General features: G+C 40.8%; 1 protein-coding gene across 2 annotated transcripts in view; it reads left to right on the top strand.

Moving 5' to 3' along the window:
- Positions 1–27,012, top strand: part of PLCB2 (phospholipase C beta 2) — a 70,288-nt gene that overhangs the window by 12,470 nt on the left and 30,806 nt on the right. For both annotated transcript variants that reach the window (XM_089523536.1, XM_089523535.1), the window contains exons 3-15: positions 3,301–3,369; positions 4,225–4,365; positions 5,275–5,354; positions 7,374–7,427; positions 7,518–7,593; positions 10,049–10,149; positions 12,481–12,647; positions 13,903–14,049; positions 15,906–16,063; positions 19,534–19,616; positions 21,031–21,115; positions 21,267–21,438; positions 23,821–23,915. In XM_089523536.1, the coding sequence (XP_089379662.1) occupies positions 3,301–3,369; positions 4,225–4,365; positions 5,275–5,354; positions 7,374–7,427; positions 7,518–7,593; positions 10,049–10,149; positions 12,481–12,647; positions 13,903–14,049; positions 15,906–16,063; positions 19,534–19,616; positions 21,031–21,115; positions 21,267–21,438; positions 23,821–23,915 (1,428 nt within the window). The remainder of the gene's footprint in view (positions 1–3,300; positions 3,370–4,224; positions 4,366–5,274; positions 5,355–7,373; positions 7,428–7,517; positions 7,594–10,048; positions 10,150–12,480; positions 12,648–13,902; positions 14,050–15,905; positions 16,064–19,533; positions 19,617–21,030; positions 21,116–21,266; positions 21,439–23,820; positions 23,916–27,012) is intronic.

Here is a 27,012-nt window from a genome sequence, read left to right on the forward strand (position 1 = left end):
TTATTATTATTGAGGAGCGCGGCTATGAAAGAACTAGAAGAGATTCTAACATGTAAAGTTACACAACTGAACACAAAAGTCAGAATCATATAACCCATTGGTATCCCTATTACCATCTAAGTTTGTGAGAACTGGACAGTTAAGAAAGAAGATAGGAAGAAAATTAATTCATTTGAGGTTTAAGTGCTGGAGAAGAGCATTGAGGATTCCATGGACAGCCAAAAAGATAAACAAATGAGTCCTAGAGTAGATGAAGCCAAAATAACAAAACTGAGGCTGATGTACTTTGGACACATCATGACAAGGCACAACTTATTATTATTATTATTATTATTAACTTTTATTTATAAAGCGCTGTAAATTTACACAGCGCTGTACAGAAAATCTTTTAATTAAAATGGTTCCCTGCTCTCAGGCTTACAATCTAAGAAGACATGACACAAAAGGAGAGGGGAGTGGTGGTGGGGAATGGGATCAGGTCCAGCAGTTCTTCTCCACCTCCGAGGCCTGGACAAAGGCCATTTTTTCATTAGAAAAAAACAATAATGCTAGGAAAGGTGAAGGGAAGAAGAACAAGAGGAAGACTGCATTCTAGATGGATAGACTCTATTAGAGAGGTTATGGTATGAGTTTGCAGCAACTAAGGAAATCAGGGGAGGACAGGGACTCTTGGAGATGTCTCATTAACAGGGTTGCCATGGGCTGAGATTGACTCGAGGGCAGTTAACAACAACAAAGTCACCCCATGCCCAGCTGCAGTTCTAGTTTCAGTGCTTCTGGGTTTTATCTGCTCTCTTCTCCTAGTGAAATTTATTTTCTCCCAGTACCCTTGTGTCCGCACTCCCAGTCACTAAATTTCTTAGGGGATTATGTGCTGGCACTAAGAAACTGTTTTGCACTGTGAATGAGAGAGAATAATCTCTGGGCATTATGTAAACTCATGGTCGAAGTTTCCATGTCAAAATCAGATACTGGAGTGTTACATTGCTGAAAAGCAGTTTTGGGAGGAGGATATTTTGAGCGGAGAAGTGATGGTGGTGAGGTGATGATGAATCTACTTCTGTCCCCAGCCATTTTCCTTTCTCAGATTAAAATTATGCCCCTCTTGCTGTTTCCTTCCCTTCCCCCAAACAATTTCAAGCACATATGTGCAAGTGAAAGTCATGAAATGAGTAGCATTTTGGAGTGAAAAACTTGCCAGCAGGGAGAGGGTTAAGGGTACATACACAGCTTCTCCACTCCAACTGATGTAGCCAGTATTCTATATCACCTACTTTGTTAGCTTAGGTGTGGTACGTACCTTCCATGTTGTCCGGAGCGGTGGCGGCAATTTTTCCTCCACAGGGAAGCCGCAGCCACCAAACCATGCGGCTTCCCTGCAGAGGAAAATGAACCCGCAAAAAGCCATGTGGACATCGCATGGCGCTTACGTAACAATGGCAGCGCCCATGTATACAGGGTGTCGCCATTGTTATGGTGCCACGCCGTACTAGGGTTAGGGGCCATGTGGTTGCTGTGTGGTCCCTTAACCCTAGTACGGCACCAGCATGGTGCTTTAGCATCATGTGTACCGCGCCTTAGATATACCTCATCTTTACTGGTCAACGGCCAAAAATTTTTACTACTACTACCTCATCTTTATGATGAAGTATAGTTAAATATACTTAATAATCTAGTCAGACACCACTTTAACTGCTATGGCTCAATGCTATGGGATTCTGGGAATTATAGTGTGTTGTGGCACTAGAGCTCTCTGACAGAGGAGGCTAAATATGTCACAAAACATCAACTCCCAGAATTTCATACCATTGAGCCATGGTAGATAAAGTGATGTCAAACTGGATTATTTCTGCAGTGCTGATGCAGTCTATTTTTTGTCAGCCACCCCTAGACTGTAAAATGACTTGCCAGAAGAGATTTGACAACTGATTATGCTGTCCAAATTTAAAACAGCATTGAAGACCAGTCTCTTCTGGCAGGCATATCCAGATGATTTCTAAATTATGAATTTAGATGATGACTTTTAAATTTGGATTGTTTTAAAATGTGTGCATCTTATTTTTCCTTTTAAACTGTTGCATGTTTTAATTGATGTATTTTAAATGATGTTGTTCATCTGTTGTTTGTTCCCCGCCTCAATCCATGGGGAGAGGTGGGTAAGAAATAAACAGTAGGAATAGTAACCTTTCCTGACCTCTCCTCTAAACCTTAAGGAAATATTCATCCATGTTCTGATTGCTGACAGAATGGATCTTCTTCTTCCTACACAGCTGATGGCCAGTAAAGTAGGTTGGGCAGGGAGTTACAACTGAGTCAGTAGAGTCATAGTCATGACTTAGTAGGATTGTAAATACAAAACCATTACCGACTAGGTACACTATATTTACGTATACTTAAATATGTAGCTGACGCAGAGTACTGGCCATAGCGTTCAACTTAAAGAAAAATAATCTCTTGGACTTCTTTATACACATTTTCTTGTCATCTATTCTTTCCTTCTGAAATAGCTAGAGTCAGCAAATTGTAGATCTGTGATATATTTATAAGTATACTTGTCAGCATTTCATAATACTGAGGAGATTTAGGCTCTCTTTTGAGGCTGTGATGGTTCATGAAAGTCAAACTCAAGAAAACAAGGATCATATTTTAATAACTACACTGATGCTGCTTAGGCTGACAATGGGACACCTGGCAGGTGCGCTTTCCCCCACCAATTTTCAATTTAGTTTTCCTAACAAGGTCTTTTTTTATTATTTGGATTCTTTTAAACCATTTTCTTATGCTTTTCTTTGCAATATTTTCAGCAATAGAATTAGGTTTTCTGTGCGAAACTTGCTAGGGCAATTTGTACTATCCAATAAAATCCCAAAGAGAGTCATTTGGACTACAGCAGCAATATTGTGGAACTCTTTATGTGTACCCTAATACTTTTGCATAATATTCATGTGGCAACAGCTGTAGTGATATATTCAGAGCTTGAGAGGGGAAAAATAACTGCAATTTCCATAAAGGTGACTGGAGGATACTGGTAGTTTAACACCCCCCCCCCCCCGCAAGCTCTGGTCCATTACATTACAGTATGGTACTCAGGCCTGTTTCTAAAAGATTTTATTAAATTTAGTCACCTGGAGAAGCTGATAACATTTATATAAATCTACTTTCATCAAGCATGTCTTTCTCTAAGTATTAGGAATGTTCAAATGTAATGAGGCTGTTGCAAGTACTATGTTTGTGAGTTCAGTAGCTCTGCTTCCTTTCCTGTTACTCCCATCTAGAATGGTAATTTTTATTATTTTGCAGGAAATGGAATTTTTGGATATAACAAGCATTCGAGACACTAGAGTAGGGAAATTTGCCAAGATTCCTAAGGTGAGTTTGTAGTATAATGTATTGCATATCTTTTTGATGAAATCAAGACAACTTTTTGATGCAGAAGTCCAACACAATACTAATATTAGCAAAGTATTAATACTATACTTTAGTAACAGTTGTGCAAGAAGCCATCACAGTTCATTCTGCTTCCCTCTACTACAATAAACACGCACTTAGAAAAATAGCTTTTTTAGATTCCTATGATTTGTTGCACTGCTGAAGATTCAAATAATGTCAGGAAGCTGGAGCTGCTGACACTTGGAGGACCTTCCAACAATAAAGTTCTTTGATTCTATTCATTGTGCTGTCTGGAGGATACTGGGAGCTGTAGTCCAAAAAGTAATGTTTCCAAGCTATACAATAAATTCCATGTATGATACAAATGGGTCATACACAGGTTGCAAGAACAGAGATGCATGTCGGCAGACTTATGTTTATTGTAGAATCTAATCTAGCAATTGTAGAATCTAATTCAGTACTCTTTCAGAGGTGGCACAGCTGCATGATTTTCACCTCTGTTGTAATTCCTGAATGTTTCTGGAAAACTACAGTAATATGTGTTGGTTTAAAGAAACCCAAGGGAAGGAAGGTGGGAGGGAGGGAAGGAAGGAAGGAAGGAAGGAAGGAAGGAAGGAAGGAAGGAATAGAATATTAGTATAGTAATAATATTTTGCATGTGATGGTAATTATATTTTTAAAAAATGTAATTTAAAGTTTTCTGTTCTTGAAGAAACAAAACACCATGCTGAATTTCAAGCAAAAAGATGCAATAGTGCTTGCTTTTTAGGCAGGTAACTTGCCCTCACTTCTGAATTCATGCTTAGGATGCCAATGTTTGCTTTCCCTTTGCAGAGCCAGAAGCTCAGAGAGGTTTTCAACTTGGATTTTCCAGACAATAACTTTTTCCTCAAGACGTTGACAGTCGTTTCTGGCCCTGATGTGGTAGACCTTACATTTCACAATTTTGTTTCCTATAAAGAAAATGTTGGCAAGGTATTGGATGGGAATGAATGTTGCATTCTGAAGATTCCTGGGTTCGCTCAAGGAAGGGAAGGGAAGATGTGCATTGTGTATTGCTGCTTTGTTTGTCTAAGTATGAGCAGATGTTATTCATCATTTGTTTGTTTTGTTCTTTCCCTCAACAATTTTACATTATACCACAAATAAATAGGTAAATAGATAAATAGGATTTGTGTAGAATTACTGTCACAGAGAGGAGGGGTTAGAATATTAGAATGGGTCCAAGGTGACTTGGCCATAAAGAGGACTCATGAAACCAAACCTACATCACAGATCCCTTGCATAAATAAAATGAACAGGGAAGGAGGACAACCATTTGCACTATCCTGAGCTTCTTGGGGGGGGGGGTGTTTGTATTAAATAAATAAGTTTGGGTTAAAGAACCTGATTTTAAATACATTTACTGAGAAATAAATATTATTCATTTCAGCATGACATAGTAATTTGAATGTTGGACTGTGACTCTGGAGACCAAGGCTCAAATACCCATTTGGTCATGAAAACTACTGGTTGATCTTGGGCATGTCACATACTTTTAGCCCTCAGAAAACCCCATGATAGGTTCACCTCAAGGACTCCATAGGTCAGAAATGACTGAAGGCACACAGCAACAAAAACAACAATAGATAGGATTGTAGTTTTAAGAAAGGAATAAGCATTGATCCCATGTTGAACTAGCACAGTTTTCAATGGGGTTGAAATAATACTGGTTGGAAAAGCAACTTTTTGAACTTCAATTTCCAGAATCCCTCACCAGCATGACTGATGCATAGGGGATTCTAGAAGATGGAGTCCAAAATCACTAAGCCAACCTCTATGAAAAAGTGAATATTGCACAGTACAGTTATATATTCTTTGAACTTGTACACATTTTTCCTTTAGGACTGGGCTGATGATATCATGGCCATTGTTAGAAACCCGTTTACATACAATGCTTCCCGCTATACGTTCCTGGAGAAAATGTAAGTTAGTCATTGGTTAAGTTTATACTTCCTAGGTCTTCCTATCACTTAATCTGGTATCAAGTTCTAATTATGAGAAATGACAGAAATGGAGCAAATACAGGTATACTAGAAAAAAGAAAGATGTATCAACATGAGTAGGGGAATCATATTAGCAAACTTTCCAGCAAGCTTTTCATTAATAAGTAAGCATAGAAGAATGAGGGCTGATGTGGCATAGCAGTTTGAGCGTTGGAATATGACTCTGAAGATCAGGGTTTGAATGCTGGCTCAGAAATGTAAACCCTCTGGGTCACCACAAGTCAGAAATGACTTGAAGGCATGTAGCAACACCAACAAAAACAATCTCCCCACACTTGTGTTTTACCAAATCAGAGTCTGGCAGAGGCAGGGTGACCAGATGTCCTATCTGCAAAGGAGGAGAAGGTACTGTAAAATGTGTGATTGGGTTCTCATAAGCCAGAAATGACTTGAAGGCACACAACAACAACAAAAGGCAAAAGAACAGCTCATTAAAGATAGGGCACATTCTGGAATTATCAGGAACTATGAACTGCTGTCAGATGGAACAAGAAAATTATAGGAGGGGACACAAAATGCCCTCCTTCTTCCCTTATAATTTATAGCTTGTGAGACCCTCCAGATGTTGCTGCACTACAAATACCATCAGTCCTGCCTAACCAGTATAGTCAACAGTGAGGGAGGCTGTGAGTTGCAGCCCAACAATTGGAGGGATGCTCCTGAGCCTGAGAAAATTACTGTTTTGAATGACTGGTCCAGAATCCCCCAGGCAGCATGCTTGCTAGGTATATTCTGGAAGTTGTGGTCCAAAAAATGAACTTTTCCAAATTATGAAAAACACACTGCCCTTGGCATATGGCAACATATAGTAGTTGTAAGGCCTGAATCCTGAAGAAGAGCACTCCTATTAGAGGTCTTACTACACTGCATCATTTTGTTGCAAAAGGTATTTATTTTTCTTTGCCTCCATTTTATATTAACAACTCAAGAATGATAATAAAAGGCCAAATCTTTGGAAATCAAAGACTTCTGCAGAGCAACCAAAAATGTCAAAATGTCAATTCCAAATGTCCAGTCCTTTCAGGACAAGGGAGGCAAAGTACATATGCAAATGTTCTCATCCTTAATTCTTTTTAAATAATAGGGTTTCAACAGATCAGGACATTCTGTTGAGAAAATGATTAACTGATGTAAGATTTGGAGTTTTTTTTGGGGGGGGGGGTTGTGCAGAGAATTCATGTATGCAAAAAAACCATGGGAAAAGCAACATAATTTTGCAGAAATGATTTTTTTTCTCACAAAAGTCTTGAAATGTGAAGCTATACAAAATGTGCAAACACTTGTCATAATCCCGCTCAACAGTGAGAAAACCTTTGAAAATATTCATTCTTGCTTGAAATAATGAAATAAGAATGAACGTTAGGTTTAAATCCCTAACTTTGGAGTAAAAGTGAGCAGAGATGAGCAGCTGTCGGTAAACAATTGAATTCCCAAACCCATGTATGATAAGCGTATGTGCTTGTTTTTAGAGCACTAACAAACAAATCTCTTCTCCTTGCCTCATGCCCTGCTGGCTTTTTGTACTTACCACAAAGAGGAGTACTCAGCAGAATTCAAAGACAAGCATGTTAGTCTGGAATATCAGTATACAAAGGGACCTTGTAGCACCTTTACAACTTCTTTCATAAAGCAGTTTCATTTTCCATTCATACACCAATAGTTCAATTTCCATTCATGATTTCTAGTGATTGCAAATGCTATGACTCTATGGAATGTAATGAATTTCTGAAACAGTTTTGGAATTTAAACTCAGCCCTGTGCCTAACAACAGTAATAATCCATCTCTAGCCTTTCAAAAGTATCTGCGAACAGTGATGCAGATATTTCAATGGCAATTTCATCGTTCCCACTTTGTGATGGCTGCCATGCTCCCCTTGTTCCCTTTTCCCTCTTATCTTTGTGAGGAGCAAGACCAATTGTCTCTGATCTTTTCTATAGACTAGTGAAGCTGAAGATGCAGCTGAATACTGAGGGGAAAATTCCTGTCAGAAAGTAAGTCTCACATTTATCCATATTGATGATCTATTAGAAAGTTTTCATCAACAGTTTTGCCTCCAACCTGCCTTCTTCTTCCTTTCCCAGTATTTTTCAAATGTTTCCTGCAGACCGAAAAAGAGTAGAGGAAGCATTAACTGCCTGCCATCTTCCAAAGGGGAAGGTGAGTAATTTCTTAGTTATATAGTCCAGACCTCATATTCCTTGAACAAAATTGTTGTTACCACTTTATAACATTTTCCAAAGCAGAATTCTTTGGAAAATGTCATGAACTGCAGGTTGATAAAGCTGATCAGCATTACAGAGTATGGTGAAGTTTCTTTTTTTTCAACTACACCTCACAGAACTTGCCAGCCAGTATGGCCACTGAGGAAGCTGCAGTCCAAAAAAGTTACTTTTCTGAATGTTTTCTTTTAGTGATCTTTATTCTAACTCATGTCACAGAGGTACACAGTTGTCTGTTTACATGGCAAGCAACACCTGCTGAAATTCCCTCTTCCACACAACTACTAAAGGTACAGAGGCCATCTCATGATGTTTGCATCCTGACAAATATCCAGTTCTCTGTTTGAAATGCTTCTCTATTGAAAGAGGACCTCTGTTTGAAGGACTTCACCAGGCCACCAGTTTTTTAAAAGCATAAGAAGAGATATTTTTGTCATCATCATTATTATCACTTAATTATATATTATCATCTGTGTACATGATGTTTTATATGACCAGGAGGTAAAGCATTTTTAATTTGAGTTCCCTTTTCTTGGACTTACAGTCTAAAGATATGAAGTGCAAAGGGGGGGGGGGGGGGAAGGAAAAGGCAATAGCAATTGGCGAGAGGATTAAGTTCAGAAGATGCTTTTATGATTGGGGGGAGGGTTGGGGTTTGGGGGCTTTTCAATTGTATTTTTTAATTGTTTGGTGTTTTATTTATACTGTTGGAATCTGCTTTGATTCCTTTGTAAAAAAGCGGAATACAAATAAATATTATTATTATTATTATTATTATTATTATTATTATGCTGGCTGCTCTTCTCTCCCTCAAAAGCCTAAGCAGTGGCAGCTGGAAAGAAGGAAGGCCTGTCATCAGCTGCTGTGACCAAGGCACGATGGAACTGTGCTTGATTGCTGCACTCTCTCTAAGAGTTCATAACAGATAGGAGGACTCTTTAATTCTCCATCAGCAACATAGGACATGGAAATCAGATTGATAGGCACACAGCTCACCTAGTCACATTCTTCATTTGATAAGATAGGTTATAATTCAACTTAAATTGCAGTAATTATTTGTGTGTGTAAAAGAGAGAGAGAGAGAGAGCATAGTGTAGTGGTTTGAGTGTTGGACTAAAACTGTGAAGACCAAGGTTCGATTCCCACTCAGCCATGTAACCCACTGGGTGACCTTGGGCAAGTCGCATTCTCTCAGCCTCAGAGGATGGCAATGACAAACTTCTGCTAAACAAATCTTGCAAAGAAAACCCCATGATAGGTTTGCCTTAGGTTCACCATAAGTTGGAAATGACTTGAAGGCACATTACACACACACTCACACATAAATTAGTTCACATATTTTTATGCACATCTGTACATCTTCATGCTTAATGAGATATATGTGGCCTCCCTAATTCCAATGTCCAATTCAGCAGATCCATCCAAGTCTCAGGACTTTATCACATGAGTGCTGAAAAGTGGAATTAGAGCAGGATAACAATGTCTGTGGCTGTGATTATCACAGGTCGCTTTTTCTGTCCAGTAGCTAGTCTGTAGTCCATCCATTGCTGGAGTAATCTTTCTCATGCCTTCTAATCACACCACTTTTGCACTGTTAATTCAAGTATCATATGTTTCTCTTGAAGCAATTCTGATATGCAAACAGTAATGTAATATGAGTGTGTGTGATTATATTCCTCTTCCCTTCTCCCCCCTCCCTCCCACTATTCCTGAACGGGCTGTTTTTCTTTTCATTCTTTATTATTTTAGTTAATGAATTGCTATGATCACACAATTGCACTAAGAATAAAAATAAATACAAACTGAAAGGTATGCTGGGAAGAGGTTAGGGGAGGGAGACAGGGCTATGGAGGCAGATGCACAGAAAGCAGAGCCCAGGGTAGAAGCAGCAACGTGGTGATTTGAAAGCACTATGAATAATAAGTATCCCCACCTGGTGTATTTGCATTTCCTATGCAAATGTTCTTGGGGTGTTTTATAATCCTGTTGTGATAAAGTTTGGCCTCAGAAGGATTGTTTGTTTAGTGTGAGGTCACAGTCTCAGATTACATGGAAATAACAAATGCAAAAATGTACCACAATGTATGGTGAAGCTTTCTTCTATAAGTTATGAGTACAGAGTGTTTTTTCTTTACTGATGAACAAGTTGCAACCACCATATGCACCATATAAATCTAGGGGGAACACATCCAGATCAGTGGTTGCAATTTTGGGAGTAGACCTAAGAGTATTTTGTAAGCCGCCCTGATCATACTCATGGAAGGGCGGGGTATAAATAAATTTATTATTATTATTATTATTATTATTATTATTATTTATTTATTTATTTATTTATTTATTTCAGTTACTAGATGGAGTCTGCCCCCATCATGAGTTGCTCTTTTTGTTTCTAGAATGATGGCATCAATCCAGAAGACTTCCCTGAGGCAGTATACAAAACATTCTTGATGAATCTGTGTCCTCGGCCAGAAATCAATGAGATATTTACCTCACAGTAAGTCTCCTTAATGCTTGGTAAGATAGAAGGCAGTAGGAAAAGAGGAAGACTACATTCCAGATGGATAGTCTCAGTCAAGGAAGCTATGGCCCTGAATCTGCAGGATCTGAGTTGAGGATAGGGTGACTTGGAGGTCTCTCATTCATAGGGTTGCCATACGTTGAAGTTGATCTGCTGGCAATTACCAACAAAGCTTCCTTTCTTCTTCAGGAGTGCCTGTATATAGGCAAATAGAGACTGTGAAATAAATTAATAGTCTTGCAAAACTCTTACACCTTATTTTAACCTGTTTCATAGCAGCCTCTTTGCTTTTAAGGTTGTATAGTCTCAGACGGTAGAAATCCAGTGTAAGTCTGGTTACCCAGCAAGAGATATGAAGTGGTGATGGGTAGTGATGCTATCCCCACTCCTAGCCACCATTTCATTAGCTTTGACCACAATCCAACACAGAGCCTCCAAAGACAGGTGGTTTGAATGTTGGATTATGACTCTGGAGATCAGGGTTCAAATCCCCCCTCAGCCATGGTAACCCACAGCCTCAAACAATTCTTGCCAAGAAAACCTTATTATATGTTTGCCTTAGGGCTGCCATAAGTTGGAAACAGCTTGAAGGCACAAAACAACCACACAGTCTAGCAAACACAATCTGTTAAGTGTGCTTAGGTTTAACTAGAATCTTGCTTTTATAATAATGTGACAGCTTGTTTGTTAAAATGACAGCTACACTCCAGAATTCTCCTTTCACTATGGAGCCGTTCAGACTACCTTTTGTAATGAATTGTAACCCGGATTAAAAGTGGAAAGTTCCCACTGGCGCCAGTTTAAACACAAATCCCTTAGAGCGGATTTTCTGAAAGTGGATTATTTCCTGTTTCTTTTTGGAAAACCTGTTTTTCCCCTGCTGCCGGCAAATGTGAACTTGGCCCCGGTCATGATCGGGTCAAGTTCAGGGGAGGGATTTAGGTCAGAGGGAGGGCAATGGGCAGAACATGCCTCCCCTATTGCAAGCAGCTTTCTCTCTCTCTCTGTTTTGGTAATTTTTATTTTTGACAGATTATGCGGATGCTTGTGCTACAGGTTGATACATATTGATAGAATAAGTGTGCTTGTGCTACATTTCCCTTTCGTTTGCTTGCTGCTGGCACACGGCACTCTGCAAGTGGCATTTTTAAAAAATTATTTTGTGTGTGTGTGTGACAGAATATGCAAATGCTTGTGCTACATATGTTTCCCTTTCAATTTGACCAGTTGGTACAATGTGTGAATGCTTGTGCTACATATGTGTGGGAAATGAAGGGAAAGCAAGAGGATGCAAAGGAGGAGAGAAGGAGAGATTGCATTCTGGGATGGCAAATGAAGGGAAAACAGAGGATGCAAAGGAGGAGAGAAGGAGAGATTGCATTCTGGGATGGCAAATGAAGGGAAAACAGAGGATGGCAAGGGGAGGGAATCTGAAATGACCCAAAGGCACACAACACATGCACATACACACACAAGTTGACAGAATAGGTGAATGTTGCCACCAGTTTGTTTTTTTAAAAAGGAGGGGGGAAAGCACCCATTCTGTTGGCCAATGATTGTAGGATACGTCACCTTTGACGAAAATGGAAGTGAATTTGATTGACAACAAAGGAGGCTCCATTTTAAAGCACTACTGCAAACGTGAACTTCAGAGGGGCAGATTGCATTGATCAAGGTAAAGGGTAGTGAGAACTTCTTTCCGGGGAGATTCGGTACCGGCTCGGCGAGTCCGGACCGGATGTACCCAGGGCAAATGAGCTAGTGAGAATGGGGCCTATGTCTAACTATTGATTGTAACATTATATTGTACATTTCCTAAAGGGAGCCTCACATTATATGTTTCTCACTTAACACTGATAGTTGACATGTTGTTGCAGGTGAACATTTATTGAGGCTTCTAGCTTAAACCTAAAGCTCATAGGAATTTCTTGCATTTTTATTCTGTCCTTCTTTCAAGGAACTCGGGAAATGTATAATCTTTTCCCCACTTTCAAACCCCATTAATCCTCACAACAATTTTGTGAGGTAGGTTAGGCTTATAGCTTACAGTGTCACTACAATCAACTGCATTGGTAAGTAGAGATTTAATATCTTAAGTTGCACACGCTGCTTAATATTTTGTTATGGGTGGTGATTTTTTAGATTTTAATGTTTTGAAGTTCAGCTCCTTCTCTTCGGTGCTGATCTAAACATATTACAGAAATAGGAGCATACAGTCCAAGCCCTCCATCATCAAAACTCACTCACTAATTTTTCAGGGATGCCTAAAGACAGTATTTCTTTCTTCCTTCTTCTGTCTCCCCTCAGCCATTCAAAAGCCAAACCTTACATGACCAAAGATCATTTGACACAGTTTATCAACAAAAAGCAGCGTGATTCCCACCTCAATGACATGCTTTTCCCCCCTGCAAAGCCAGAACAAGTGCAATGTCTCATTGAGAAATATGAGCCCAGTGGGATGAATGTTCAGAGAGGTGAGTCCTTTTCCCTTGCAATGAGTCTTTCTCATCATTCCAAATCTACAATTTTCACTTCAGCATTGAAGAGGAGTTTCAGGCAGATCAGTTCTTGTCATGGCCTTAGATAATGGAGAGGATACAGGTGAATGGTAAGGCACATGCCCTGCATGCAGAAACTAACATTTTTTATTTCTGTCTCTCAGGTTTTTAAATTTAGCAAAATTTGATGTGCATGACAGGTACCCATTCTTGTTATTATAGTTTGTTCAAAACTTGGAAAAAATTACTTTTTTGGTACTATAATTCTGGGAGTTTTAGCTCAGAAAGTAATATATACATTTTGCCTGTGATCTATTATTTTTTAAATTTTGTTCATTGACTAAATTTTTCTTTTGAGTCAGTATTGTGTAGTGGTTTCAGACTCTGCATTGGACTAGGACCCTACGAGACATGGGTTCAAATACCTGCCTGCCCATGGAAACCCACTGGGTGACCTTTAGCAAAACAAATTCTCTTGTCCTCAGAGGATAGCTCTGAGGCCCTTTTACTTAAGATTTCTCTCTTAATTTCCATACAGGAAAATAAGTTCTCTCTCTCTCTCTCTGTATATGTGTGTGTGTGTGTGTGTGTGTGTGTGTAGAATCATAGAATCATAGACCGCAAGGGCCATCCAGTCCAACCCCCTGCCATGCAGGAAATCTAAATCAAAGCATCCCTGACAGATGGCCGTCCAGCCCATTTAAAAACCTCTAAGGAAGGAGATTCCCCTACACTCCAAGGGAGTTGTGTGTGTGTGTGTGTGTGTGTGTGTGAGAGAGAGAGAGAGAGAGAGAGAGAGAGAGAGAGAGAGAGAGAGAGAGAATGACAAGCTGTGAGCAAGTGTTTTATAATGTATAATACTTAATGACATCACCATGATCTATGCCTAGTTCTCAGGTTCTGGCATGGAAATTTCAGGGCTTGGGATGATCTTGACCTGGCAGCCCTACTTCTGAGAATTGCACCAACTCCTTCATGCAGGTCCTGATTAACAAGTGCACTTGAATGATTTTTAAACATATACGGACATATACAGAGGAAGGCACAAAAATAAATGGAGGGGATAGAGGAAGAGAATAGTAACTCTTTGACAAAATCTTAAGGTTGTGGTGGCAGAGGCTTCAGTGACAATCATCTGTGACTTTCATATTCAGAACTCAATAACATCCAGGAACATCCAAGGCCAGTTTCTTCAGTTCCTTGTACAATAATAATATTGTTTTATTTTCAGGGCAATTATCTCCAGAGGGAATGGTTTGGTTCCTGTGTGGTCCTGAAAATAGCATAGTATCTCAGGACAAACTATTGCTGTACCAGGATATGAATCAACCACTCTCTCACTACTTCATCAACTCATCCCACAACACCTATCTAACAGGTATTTCAACCTACAAAGACAGGTCCATTTTTAACAGGTATTTCACTATGAGAGGCTAGCCACTGGGCCAACATTCATTGCCCAGCAATACTAAATGAGAAGAAAGATCAATGGGGCTTCTTGTACTATTACTGAACACTGTACAGAGATAAGCAAGGGCTGCTTTTTGTGTTGTTGATCTTATACGTTTAGTTGACATTTATATTTTATGATTTTAGGTATTTAAATTTATGGATTTAGGCATGGATTTTTATGTAGGCCGAGGGTGGGCACATTTTGGTTTTTTGGATTCTGCAGAACATTACTTAGCATTGGCTCTGCCAGCTAGGAAACTGAAGTCCAACAATATTTCAAGGGCTTCACTGTGCTCCTATAAGGACTGAAATGTTGCCTAGGCTCTAATGGGGAAAAGTTAGATATAAATCCAACAAATAGTAATAAATAGCAATAAAACTCTTAATTCTACTGGCTATCCATCCTGTGTTCTTCTAGTTATAACCCTACTGGTATCAAGCTGAGGTAAGAGAATGATCGACAGTAATCATGATAAGACCAAAACATGCCAGTGTGCAATGAAAGAAAGGGGCTATATTAATCACTTCTGTACTTTAGTGGCTTTGCCTCTAGTATTATTTACTCATTACACTTTGATCCCACCATTTACCAAATAAGCTCAGGGTGGCCCTCTTCTCCCCCACCTTATCCAAACAACATTCCTATGAGGTAGGTCAGACTGAGAGAGGGTGACCTGCCCATGGCCAATTAGTGAGTTTTGTAGCTTGGTGGAGACTGGAACCCCGATATGCCAAGTCTCAGTTTAATCACTACACTAATCTGGTTGTCCTCTAAATAGTGGTGGGTTTTACATAACTTGGAGAGAACTGTGTTGATGTCTCTATGACATCAGCCCTTCTCTCCATGAAAGCAATGTCTCCTATTACATAGGGTGGTACATGCCTAAATACCCCCAAAGAGGTGGTTCTCGAACAGTGGGGTGAGACCTGCAGAGAGGGCATGAGAATTGCTCAAGGAGGGCACAAGACTTGGTGGCCCTGATTCCTCTTCCTCCTTTTCTCAAACTTCTTTATATGTAAAATTTACACATGTGGAGTTATATCTTGACTTTAATTAAATAAAACTGTCTGATGTTATTTTCTTATAAAATTTTAAAATATGAATATACATGAACGTGCGAATGAAAATACACACACTAAATAAACAAAATATTTTTATTAATATACTATGTCAGGTGGGGAGGGGGTGCAATGTCCACATGTAGATATAAAAGGGGAGGACCCAAGGGTAAAAAGTTTGAGTACCACTGCCCTAAAGGCAGCGGATCCTGTCTGATCCTGGGTCAACCCTGGTTAGTCCTTGGATGGAAGACAGCCAATGAATACCAGGTGCTGTAGGCTAAATTTCAGAGGAAGGAACAGCCAAAACTACCTCTAAATATTCCTTGCCTAAGAAAACCCTACAAAATTAATGAGCTTGCCATACTTGACAGGTGACTTGAAGGCACATACACACATGAATGAAAATGCAGAGGGCAATAGCTTAGTGGTAGAGTGTGTGCTTTGCACGCAGACAGTCTCCTGTCCTGTCTTCACCATGCCCAGTTTAAAGGATCAAGTAGCAGATCATGGTAAATACACCTGAGAGCATGGAGAGCTATTTTCAAGTAGACACTATAAGATTAGATGTACTAATAGTTTGACCTGCCTTAAGGCAGGTCTATTTAATACATTTGTGTACACAGATGTCAATTTCCATTCTCATATTCAAGATGCCTACAGAAAATATGGATGCAGATACAACTGACTTCCTTTTCCTTCTGTCCTTTTTTTTTTTTTAAGCTGGCCAATTTTCAGGAATTTCATCTCCTGAAATGTATCGCCAAACTCTCTTGGCTGGTTGCCGCTGTGTGGAACTGGACTGCTGGAAGGGTCGTCCTCCAGATGAGGAGCCCATCATCACCCATGGATTCACCATGACAACTGAAATACTCTTCAAGGTACAGGCCTCTCTCAGGAGATTATTTTCCCTAATTGATTTTTTGTTTGTTTGTATCTGTTTTATTTTGTGTTGTGTTGTTTTACTTTCTAATAACATTCCAAGGGTGATGTATCCATATCCAATTTAAAACTATATAAATAGTCATGAACAATAAAATATGACTCCGAAAACTACCTTCACAGTCTGGTAGCACCATGACTGAAGCTGGAGGTCAAAGCACTGGGAAATGTTTGCAGTATGCTCTCAGTCACAGTGTGCCTTGGGACAAACATTTGTGTAGAATCCTGAGGAGTCTCTCCACCTACCTATTGCTAAGTCACTCTGCAACTGGGAGAATGCTGTGGACATAATTTCCTAGTGCCCCAGTCTCTAGTACCTTCAAAATGCTTTGGTCAGGGAACTGTCAAACGGCAAAGGTTGGAGGGGGAGCATTATCAGTTATTAACTATGATGAGAGATTCCATCACTGAAGTTAGAATGATGATACAGGATCTCAGTCATATATTTGCAGACTTGTAGAGTAATAATTCAAAGGTAGCATTTCACTGATGCACGGCAGCTCGGTAAGTCATCTGTATATATACACAGACACACACAATATGAGCGCGCCATACCAGACCATATGTGGCTTTAAGCATGCACTAAAGCTGCACAGCAAACAAACAAATGGTGCGGTGCACTGCAAGCATGTGCCCCATTGTTTGCAAGGGGGTGCGAGCATACGCAGGATTTCCCTTACACCGGGGTGGGGAGGTTGGAACGGATCCTCCGCATAAGGGAAGGGCCTACTGTATGTGTGTGTGTATATATATTAAGGTGGAGAAGGGTACATATGTCTCAGAATTAAAAAGAAACACACTTAAAGGTGGGAGTAGAATGTTGCAGTTGATGCTGAGAATTGCCAGCAAATAGTGTGAAACAACATAAATATTGTTTGGATATTTAAAAAAAGAAAGAAAGAAACCCCTAAGAATTACAGCAACAAATACTGTGAACTCCCAATGCACTTGCCATGTCTATTGAAGCCCTGAACTTTTCTCCTTTATAATGAGATATACTGTAGTTCCATTTAATTTATAGCATTTTCCCCCTAAATACACAGCTATACCAGGGATGGAGATACTGTATCCCCCGACTAATGTTTTTGTGGTCTCATGAAACTACAAACTCCAGGATTCTCTAGGATGGAACCATAGCCATCATAGTGGTTTCAAAATGCTAAAGCCCGAAAAACCCACAAAAAACTAAAAATGCTATAATTTGTATACTGTGAACAAGGCCTAGGATGTAGGGCTTTCCTGCACTGTTTAATACATTTTTTAAAATGTCTAGTTTCCAAAACCAGAAATGGATCTCTGACCCATTCCATTCTTTATTTCCATTAAGAGTTTTTTTTTCTCCAGAGAGGACCAGAAGACTGATCCCTAGACTAACCACAGTTCCCCAGCTTGATCTACACGTTTTAATATCATGTGCAAATTGGTGCCCCCCCCCCCCCCGGCTGCTTTTTGGTTGATGCATTTCTTCATTTTCAGTAAGGCCACCTGCCTTCCGCCATAGTTTCAGCAGTAGGGTATGCATAGGGACAAACTCCTTCCCACCTCCAGTCTTCCACCCTTCAGTTACTTTAATATTTGGTAATAATGCCTGTCACACAGGAATGTTAATCATGTCATCTTCCGGATCATATGACATCACAGTTAACCTTACACTGCACCATACAATTTGCAGAACAAATAAAGGCTAGTGTGCTTTACTGTAGTTGTAATTGCAGGGCAAGATTGCTGTGCACCACAACAGTGAACTTCACAAAGGAATTATTGGCCATTAGCACAATATGTACTTTTCATTGGAGCTTATATAATGTATGGGTCTTCCCCTTTCTCCAAAATACCAGTGGGTGGAGGAGGAGGTGATTCTTTCCACTTTGAACATATAGCCAATTCCTTTGAAATACAGATCAAGTACAGAGGCACAGTAGGAGCCTCCCACCATGTTCATTTAGAAAAAAGATGTAGGAAGGAAGTAATGTGAAGGCCTGAGCCATGTTAATTCCTGGTGAAGTTCCATTGACTTCACTGATACTGCATATCAAGGCTCAGTTGATGATGGAAGAGTTATGTATTGTTATAAATCACCAGGCTAAAGAGTTGCACTATTGCGCAGAATCAATGGAACAAGAGAAAAAGAAGGCAGCTAATTGTAGAGAGGGGCAATGCTGTTACTGTAGCTTGTCAATCACCAGAGCTGGGGGAAAGGAGAATAAAGAAAAGTTAAGCACAGATGAATAGTGGATTTGCAAAAATATTATTTCTAAATAAATAAATAATGCCACAAGCAGATATGCTGGATTTCCTTTTTTAATATTAGAGACCTATATTTCCTGTATGTCCATTGTTGTTCTGTACCTTCAGCTTCAAGTCATTTCCGAGTTATGGCAACAATAAGATAAACCTATCACTGGGATTTCTTGGCAAGATTTGTTCAGAGGGCATTTGCCTTGGCTTTTTCTGAGGCTGAGAGAGTACAATGTATCCAAAGTCACCCAGTGGATTTCCATGGCTGAGTGAGGATTTGAACTCTGGTCTCCAGGGTTGTAGTCCAACATTAAAACCACTACACCACACAGACTCTTGCATACCCCCCAACATTTCACAGTTGAAAACAAGGACACAAACAGCCAAATAACATCAGAGTATGGCCAAGATGGCAAAAGGTATTAATAAGTGAGAATATACAAGCTAGGAGAAGCTGTAGTAGTCTGCTTTTGCCTAAGCCTATTGAGAAAAGCTTACCCCTTCCTCTTCCCCCTGCTGAGTTAATTGAGTGCAAATATTTTTTTGTACTTTGAACTCAGTTTGTGGTAATTGAAATAAGCAGATGACAAAGAGGGGAAGTGGGAGGAGGAAAGACTGGGACATTTGAAAAGCTCCCGAATAGTGGAAGAACAAAGGATTAATTTGAACTGCCCCTGCCAAATCAGGACAATTGGAGACTATTCACCTCTCAAACTGTTGCTCTCAGGTGTATATATGTGGGTTATGGTTCACATCTATAGTGTTTTAAATGTGCATATATAAAACATAAAGTGTGAATTAACAAATGCATTTGTGCATGGCATATGCTTGGGCTGTAACTGGTCACATTTTTGTGCAGAGTGTATATTCAGTGCAGAACTAGGTGTTCTGAGGTGTTAACAAAATGTAAATATGGAAAAGCAAAGGCCACTCATACTACCCATGCTCTGACTTCTCTGGACTGTGGACAAAGAAGGTCTGAAGAGGAAATATTATATGTGAATGTCAGCTGGAAATGTTGCAGTGTGCCATATGATCGGGAACTGTGCATCATCGTGGATTTCCCACAGAAATGGGAAATGTAGATTTTGAAATAGGATTAACAACCAACAATAAGGTGTTCCTTGGCACTTAATTTACAAAAGTACTCTCTCCCATTCCCCATTTGCAGGATGCAATTGAGGCTATTGCAGAAAGTGCTTTCAAAACATCTCCCTATCCAGTGATCCTGTCCTTTGAGAACCATGTGGACTCGTGAGCATTAAGTATTATCTGACTGGGAAAAGGTTGAGTATGGGGGATAGGTGGGGAGCAGACTGAGAAATTCATTCAGTCAAGAAATGGTGATGCTGTATTGGGTTCATTATCAGCCTTCTTGAGGCAAGCATTTAAGATTTACAATGGAGATGGTAAATCCAAATTTGAGTGACTACTGCATGGATTCTAGCCATACACTTAATGCTGGCTAATCTAGGTCATGGAAAGGAAAGATTGGGACAGTAGATCTACTCTAGATTTCAGCCATACTATTTAGAAGCTTCAAAGGTTATGGAATCCCCACCCTCAAAATAGGTTCAGGCCCTTAGATAGCTCATTTAAAGTTCAGACTGAAGTCCAGTGCAGATTCATCTCTTTACTGACATGGAGCCCACCAGCCACTCCTGCGTTTCCCCTTTTTCAGTGCATACCTATAGCTGAAATGAAGACATATTTCCATAAGCTTGGTGAGAATTGTTGCTGTTGTGTGCTTTCAAGTCATTTCCACCTTATGGTGACCCTAATGTGAACCTATCACAGGGTTTTCTGGACAAGATTTGTTCAAGAGAGTGGGGTTGCCTTTGCCTTTCTCTGAGGTTGAAAGTGTGTGACTTGCTCAAGGTCATCCAATGGGTTTTCATAGCTGATATTTGTTGTTGTTAACTGCCCTTGAGTCAGCCCCACGTCATGGCAACCCAGTGAATCAGACATCTCCAAGACCCATGTCCTTCATTGTTCTGCTTAGATCCTGTAGACTGAGGCCCATGGCCTCCCTGATTGAATCTCTCCATTTGGCATGTGGTCTTGCTGTCTTTCTACAACCTTTCATCTTTTTTTAGTGAGTCATGTCTTCCCATTATGTGACCAAAGTGCAACAGCCATCATCTTAGCTTCCAGGGAGAATTCAGGGACAATCTGTTCAAGGACCCATTTGTTTGTCATTTTGGCTGTCCATGGTATCTTCAGCACTCTTCTCTAGCACCACATCTCAGATGAGCTGATTTTCTTTTTGTCAGCTTTCTTCACTGTCCAGCTCTCACATCTGTACATGGTGATAGGGAATATAATGGCTTGGCAATTCTAACTTTAGTGCTCAGTTATATATCTTTACACTTTAGGATCTTGTCTAGTTCTTTCAGGGCTGATATTTAGTTGTAATGTACTGAAAAGAACTGTAGAAAACAGTATCCTAGTGTTTTTGTGGGTTTTTCGGGCTATCCTAGTGTGTTGATGCTAATTTAATGTATATTGTTAGGCTTTTTAGCATATATATGGGGAGGGACACAGGGTCATGACATAATTTTAATTTGGATCTGTCAGACAGAGACAGAAACAGCCATAGATGTTTCCAGTCTTTCTGTTGATAACTGGGCTCTCCTTTTCTATCTCTACTTCATTTATTTTCTTAAAGGCCCAAGCAGCAGGCTAAGATGGCTGAATACTGCAGAACCATATTTGGGGACATGCTACTGACAGAACCATTAGAAAAATTTCCAGTAAGTGAATACGTACATTCAATTACTGCATGGGATAAAGTCACCATACAAACAAACAGAAGGCTGAGGGTGCAGTCTCGGCTCTGTCTGGTGTGAGGAGTAAACTTTCCACCAACCTCAATTTCTTTTCTTTTCTTTTTTTGGGGAACAGCTAAAACCAGGAGTTCCTCTGCCAAGCCCCCAGGATCTCATGGGGAAAATCCTGATTAAGAACAAGAAGAACCAATTTATAACTGGTGAGAATCAGGACACTTTGAAGAAAGGGAAGGATCCAGAGGATGAAGTGACAGACCAGACTGCACCAACAGAGAGCGAGAGCACAGGTACCATATTGTAAGACAGTGGGAAGGGAAGCCCGTGACCTTCTATCCATTGTTCCCATCATGTTTTATCTTTGGCCAGGCTTGCTAGGGGTGATGGGAGTTGTAATTATCTAGCCCTCTGGTAAGAGATGGCCTCTGTCTTTGAGGAAAAATCCAATTAGCATGCAGTCGATTACTGACAACTTTCTCTGGCAAAAGCACAAATGAATTACTGTAGAAACTGGAGGATGCTGTCATACTCAAACAGAATTGCTCTTACAAGGATATTTTACCAGTGATTTCAAAGTTATCTAGAAAGAAATCTATTGCCTATTCATCTGCTTCCCCTGGGATAATATTACTGTAAGCATTCATTTATTTTTCACTTATCCTGGTTTAATGGGATTCTAGTATGTTTACATTGTCTACACTGAGAGTGATGCCTATTTTATGTTGCCTCCTTTATCTGAAAGTAAAAAAGAAAGCAAGAGAGGGCTTTGGGGACTGGGAATCATTGCCACTTCCAGCAGTCCTTACCACTATCTATGCTGGCTAGAGTTACATTACTTCCACCTTTGGTATAGAAAAATATCTGAGAGGCAGCATAGATCAAACTGGTGCTGTGTTTTAAGAACTTTGTCATGGAAGGCTTAAGCGATATACCAAGAACTATATTTTGCCTCTAGTGAAAGCATCATCTGGACCTCCAATGTTGAACTAGCTCTCCCATCCTTCCTTACCATTGGTGGCACTGGTTATAGCTGATGGGACTTGCAGTCCAAAATCATCTAGAGGGAGAATTCAAAGATACAGGTGTGAGAGTCTGTAGAATCAGCATGTAGAGAGATTTTGAAGCGCCTTTGAGACTAACTGAGAGAAAGAAGTTGGCAGCATGAACTTAAGTCTACTGCCTCAGATGCATTTGCTGGACTGAGAATTGCCTGCCCTGTCTTAAACAATGACAGAATAGCAACAGGATGCTGCTAGCAATGAATTCAGTGTCACCTCGGGACTGAACTCTGTAAAGACACTATCAGCACACAACTTAAGGTGACAGAAAGAGTAGCTTCCATTTCTGCGACTGATGTCAAGGGAGCCAACACTGTTTTTATAGCCTGAAAAAAAGAGAGAGACTGAAATAAGTTTATGTATAGGTGTATTCACACATGCAAATAATCACTTGATTTATGTTCTTCAAGTGAGTTTGTTTGTTTATATTCCACCCTTTCCCCAGCCCTAGGACTCAAAGCATCCTACAAACCTTAAAACAGACCCAGCTAAAGGTACACATCATATAAAGGGTAAAATGTAATTAAACTATCAATAGAAGTAGACACAATTAAAAGCATACTCATTAAAAAGAAAAACAAGAAATATAAACAGTGTAGCACATTATAAAATGCCTTTAATCTCTGACCATTCAGTCCTCAGAGGCCTGGCAAAAGAAAAAAGTCTTCACTTGCTTAAGGAAAGATAACAAGGAAAGTGCATGTGGAGCCTCTCTAGGAATGCACCATATATACTTATGTATAAGTAAAAAAAATTAAGTCAAAATTTGAACCCCAAAACCTGTTTTGACTTATACATGGATCAATACAGTAGGAGGAAGGGCAGACTTTCATCCCCTAGGGACTCTTCAGACCAGCACTTTGGGCCAGCTGGGGGACGGAGTTGGGGTGTAGTGTTTCCACGCCGCATGCCCCAGCTCCGCCCCCAGGGCACCATGACGCTGCATGCTGCTCCACATGGTGTGTGGCATCATGGCGCTCGTCCGGTGCTGTGTCCAGATGATGCAGTGCTGAAGGAGCATAGTATAGCTGTGGCACCATAGTGGCTTCTTTTTGCACCCTGGAAAGGTCAGATTGGGACTGCAGCATGCGGTTGCTGTGACCCCAATCTGGCTGAAAAAGGGGAAGCTGAAGGCCGTCTGCATAGCCCCCTAGTCTCTTCTCAGCTGGGCTGCTTCTGCTGGGGGGGACAGCCCAGTTGGGAAGATGGAGGGAAGGTGATTGCTTGTCTCCACAGCCTCTCCCCAACTGGGTTGCCTCTGGAGGGAACAGCCCAGCTGTTAAGATACAGGAAAGGTGATTGATTGCCCCCACAGCCTCTTCTCAGCCAGGATGCCTCCTTAAGTCAGACCCTCGACTTATCCATGGGTCATATAAAAATCTGCAATTTTGGCCCCAAAAGTTGATCTTGACTTATACATGAGGTTGATTTATAGCTGAGTATATATGGTAGTTCCAGAGCATGGAAGCAGCCACTGAGGAGGCCCTCTCCACTGTTCCACTGTAGATGGGGAAAGATGGAACATTCCAATCTAGAGATAATTCTGATCTTAAGAAAGGTTTGCCAGATCTTCATTAAACCTTGCACAGTAATACTGATTTGTGTTTTGACCAGCCAGTTCAGGTGAGGTGGCAGAAGAGATTCCTGAAGTGGAGGGAGACCTGGAAAACCTGGATGAAGAAGAGATTAAAAAGCTGCAGTCTGATGAGGTATGATCACTGGTCTTGTGGAATCACTTACCCACTTGGAAATAATGGGACCAGAAAATGGATGTGGATTTTACTAGGGTCAAATTCATTAAACTATTTATGTGAGATTTGCAAGAGGTACTGCCCAATGAGAGCTCCAGCTGGGGCAGGGGACCCTCCTGACTTCCTCAGATGGCCACAACCTTAGTCATAAAGCATATCAAATAATTAAAAGACATAGCCATGTAAGTGTGAAAACCAGTATGCAAATGGATCTTTTAGCACGTTTGTGTCTCATAGATGCTACAATATCCCTTTGCATACCAGTCAATGTGTAACTGGACAATTGTTAAATAATTAAGAGAAATTGGATCATCTCCCCAGGTTCCTTAACTCAAAAGACTCATGTGCACCAGGCTTCCCATGAAGGTATTCTCCTATCCCTGGACTCTACAACTTGAGAAAAAAAGTCTGAAGACATCCTTTTCACCCAATAGACATATTTAAGGTTGCTCAACATCAATTCCAGTTTTTCTCTGTTCCACACAATCTGTCATGTGGACAACTATTTGAAATGGCATTACCCAAACCAAACCCACAAATCCCTCTGAGTCTGAGTGCAAAGTAGGTAAGATTATCCCATTTCCCTTAAAACAGGGTCGGGCGTACTGAAGCCCAGAGGCTGCATATGGCCCTAGATTCCACTCTTGTGGCTTCAGAAGCCCCCCTCCAGTCTCCTAACCTCACCAATTTTTAAAAAACGAGTGTAATTTTAGGGTGGTTTTTGTTCCCAACCCACCCAGAAAGCATGAAAACATGTGAAAATGCCCTCCTATCACCACAAGCACCTAAACCCCTATACTGAAGCCCCTCTCAAAATGGTGATGGAAAGTGACACAGAGCCACCTCCTGCCACTATTTTGAGAGAGACTGCAGAAGAAAGCAGGTATTTGGTCACCGGGGAGGAAGCAGACCATGGACCTTACCACACAGGGAGTTTTTGAGCGCAGAAGTAGGATCAGTTCGCATTGGCCAATGCGTATTCGCGTTATAATGCATTGGTGTTCCACACCTGTAAGCTCAGAATACGTATTGACCAATGCAATATAATGTGAATACGCTTTGGCCAATGCGTATTCACGGCTGGGTTCCGAACTGAAGGCAGCCGGCTCCTCTGTTTTGCGAGTGCGCAAAATTAGTGGATTGGCGGGATCCGTATTGATGGCCAGTGCGAAACCTCTGCTGCTTTGGCTAGTGTGTACATCCAATCCGCTGGTTCTCCTGAAGACCAACGGTTACAAATTTCCCATGATGCTGCGCTGGAATTTCCCCCATCTCCTTCCGGTGGCCCTTTCCCCTTTCAGGACAACCGCCGGGGCTGGGGGGCGATTTTTCCACTGACCGACGAGACAAAGCAGAAACCTTTTGTGTCCGGGGGGGAATGTATATGTATATGTATGTGTGTGTGTATATATATATACATACACACAGACACACACAAAGATGTGTGTGTAAGCATATACATGCAGCATTACACTTTCGGCTGCTCCACAGTTTGTGTGTGTGTATATGTATATGTGTGTGTGTGTGTGTGTGTGTGTATACACACACACACACACACAAAGAGAGAGAGAGAGAGAGAGCTGTGTGTGTACACATATAAATACAGCTTCACACTTTTGGTAGTACCACAATGTGTATATGTGTGTATATCTATGTGTGTGTGTGTGTGTGTATACACACACACACACACACACACACACATATATAAACACTCAAGCAGACAGATGTGTGTGTACACATAAAAAAGGCATCACACTTTTGGCTGTACCACTATGTGTATATATATAAGTATGTATGTGTATATATATATATATATATATATATATATATATATATATATATGTATGTATTTATGTGTGTGCATACACACACACACACACACACACACATATACAGATGGTGCATACCCCTTTCGTAAGTGGCTAAAGGCAGCAATTCTCGCGATATTACACACTAAACAGTGACCTCATTCTTTACCCCCGGAAGTTAAAAATGTTGCCCCCGTTCAGAGCCCCACAGAGCATGCGCAAAGCTGCCAATGTGCATTGGCCAATACACATTGTATTGTGCTGGTGTGGTTATCCAATCTGCACTTGCCTCACTTTGCCTGAATACGCATTGGCCGATGCGCAAAACCTTGATCCGGAAGGCCACCCAGGTGTGAACGAATGACATGATATGACGCGAATACGAATCGGCAAAGCGTATTCAGAGAGCGCGAGTGTGAATGACCGATGCGATATGATACGAATACGCATTGGCCAATGCGAACTGACCCTACTTCTGTGCCCTGTGTGGTAAGGTCCCATGAAGATGTCTCAGAGAGAGGATTGGCTCTTGGCCTCCATACAATTTCTCAACCTCTCCCTTAAAGCTTGAGAAAAAAATCCACAATTTCAGCCTGGCCCCAGGAGGCAACTAGCTGCACGGATTTTGTGGAAGAGTGAGTCAAAGCTAAAAAAGCAAAAGAAGGGATACAGGCCTCTAATACTTTCAGACCCAATGCTCAGCTGTGTGGTACACCGTGCAAAACATCCAAGAAGAGTCACCTCAGGTTAAGCAAGAACAGCAAAACTCGTTCCTTTCACAGCCTCAGTAAACAAAGTAGCCACAGAATGTGAGTCTAGGAGTCAAAAATAAAATGATTACTAAAACAGCTACATAGTATACTCAACTAAGAAACATCTTATGGCCCAACCTCCCCTAAGTCGGCTGAAGGAAAACAAAGATATCCTCCTATATGCCTCATATATCCAGGAGAATGATTTTCCTGTGGTCAGCTCCTGAAGCATAACCAGACAGACACTGCTTGGCTGGACCCCAGAGTCCCTTGCCACTGAATGGCCAAAGGGGGAGTGGTAAGGGAAGGGAGGAGGATGCATAGTTATGCCTGGTGGAGATAGTGCAATATATGATCTCTGTCACTGGGTGTGTATAGAGTCTGTATACAGTCACCCCTCTGTTTTCAGGGACTTAAAATCCACATCCCTCACCCGTTTGCGGGTGGCAAGTGCAGGGGGACAAAATGGGGGGTGCCCAGGAGTGTGTGCCACCA

This window comes from Sceloporus occidentalis, unplaced genomic scaffold, assembly GCF_023333645.1.
Source record: "Sceloporus occidentalis isolate IW3139 unplaced genomic scaffold, rSceOcc1.0.p SCAF_4, whole genome shotgun sequence".
Lineage (NCBI taxonomy): Eukaryota > Metazoa > Chordata > Lepidosauria > Squamata > Phrynosomatidae > Sceloporus > Sceloporus occidentalis.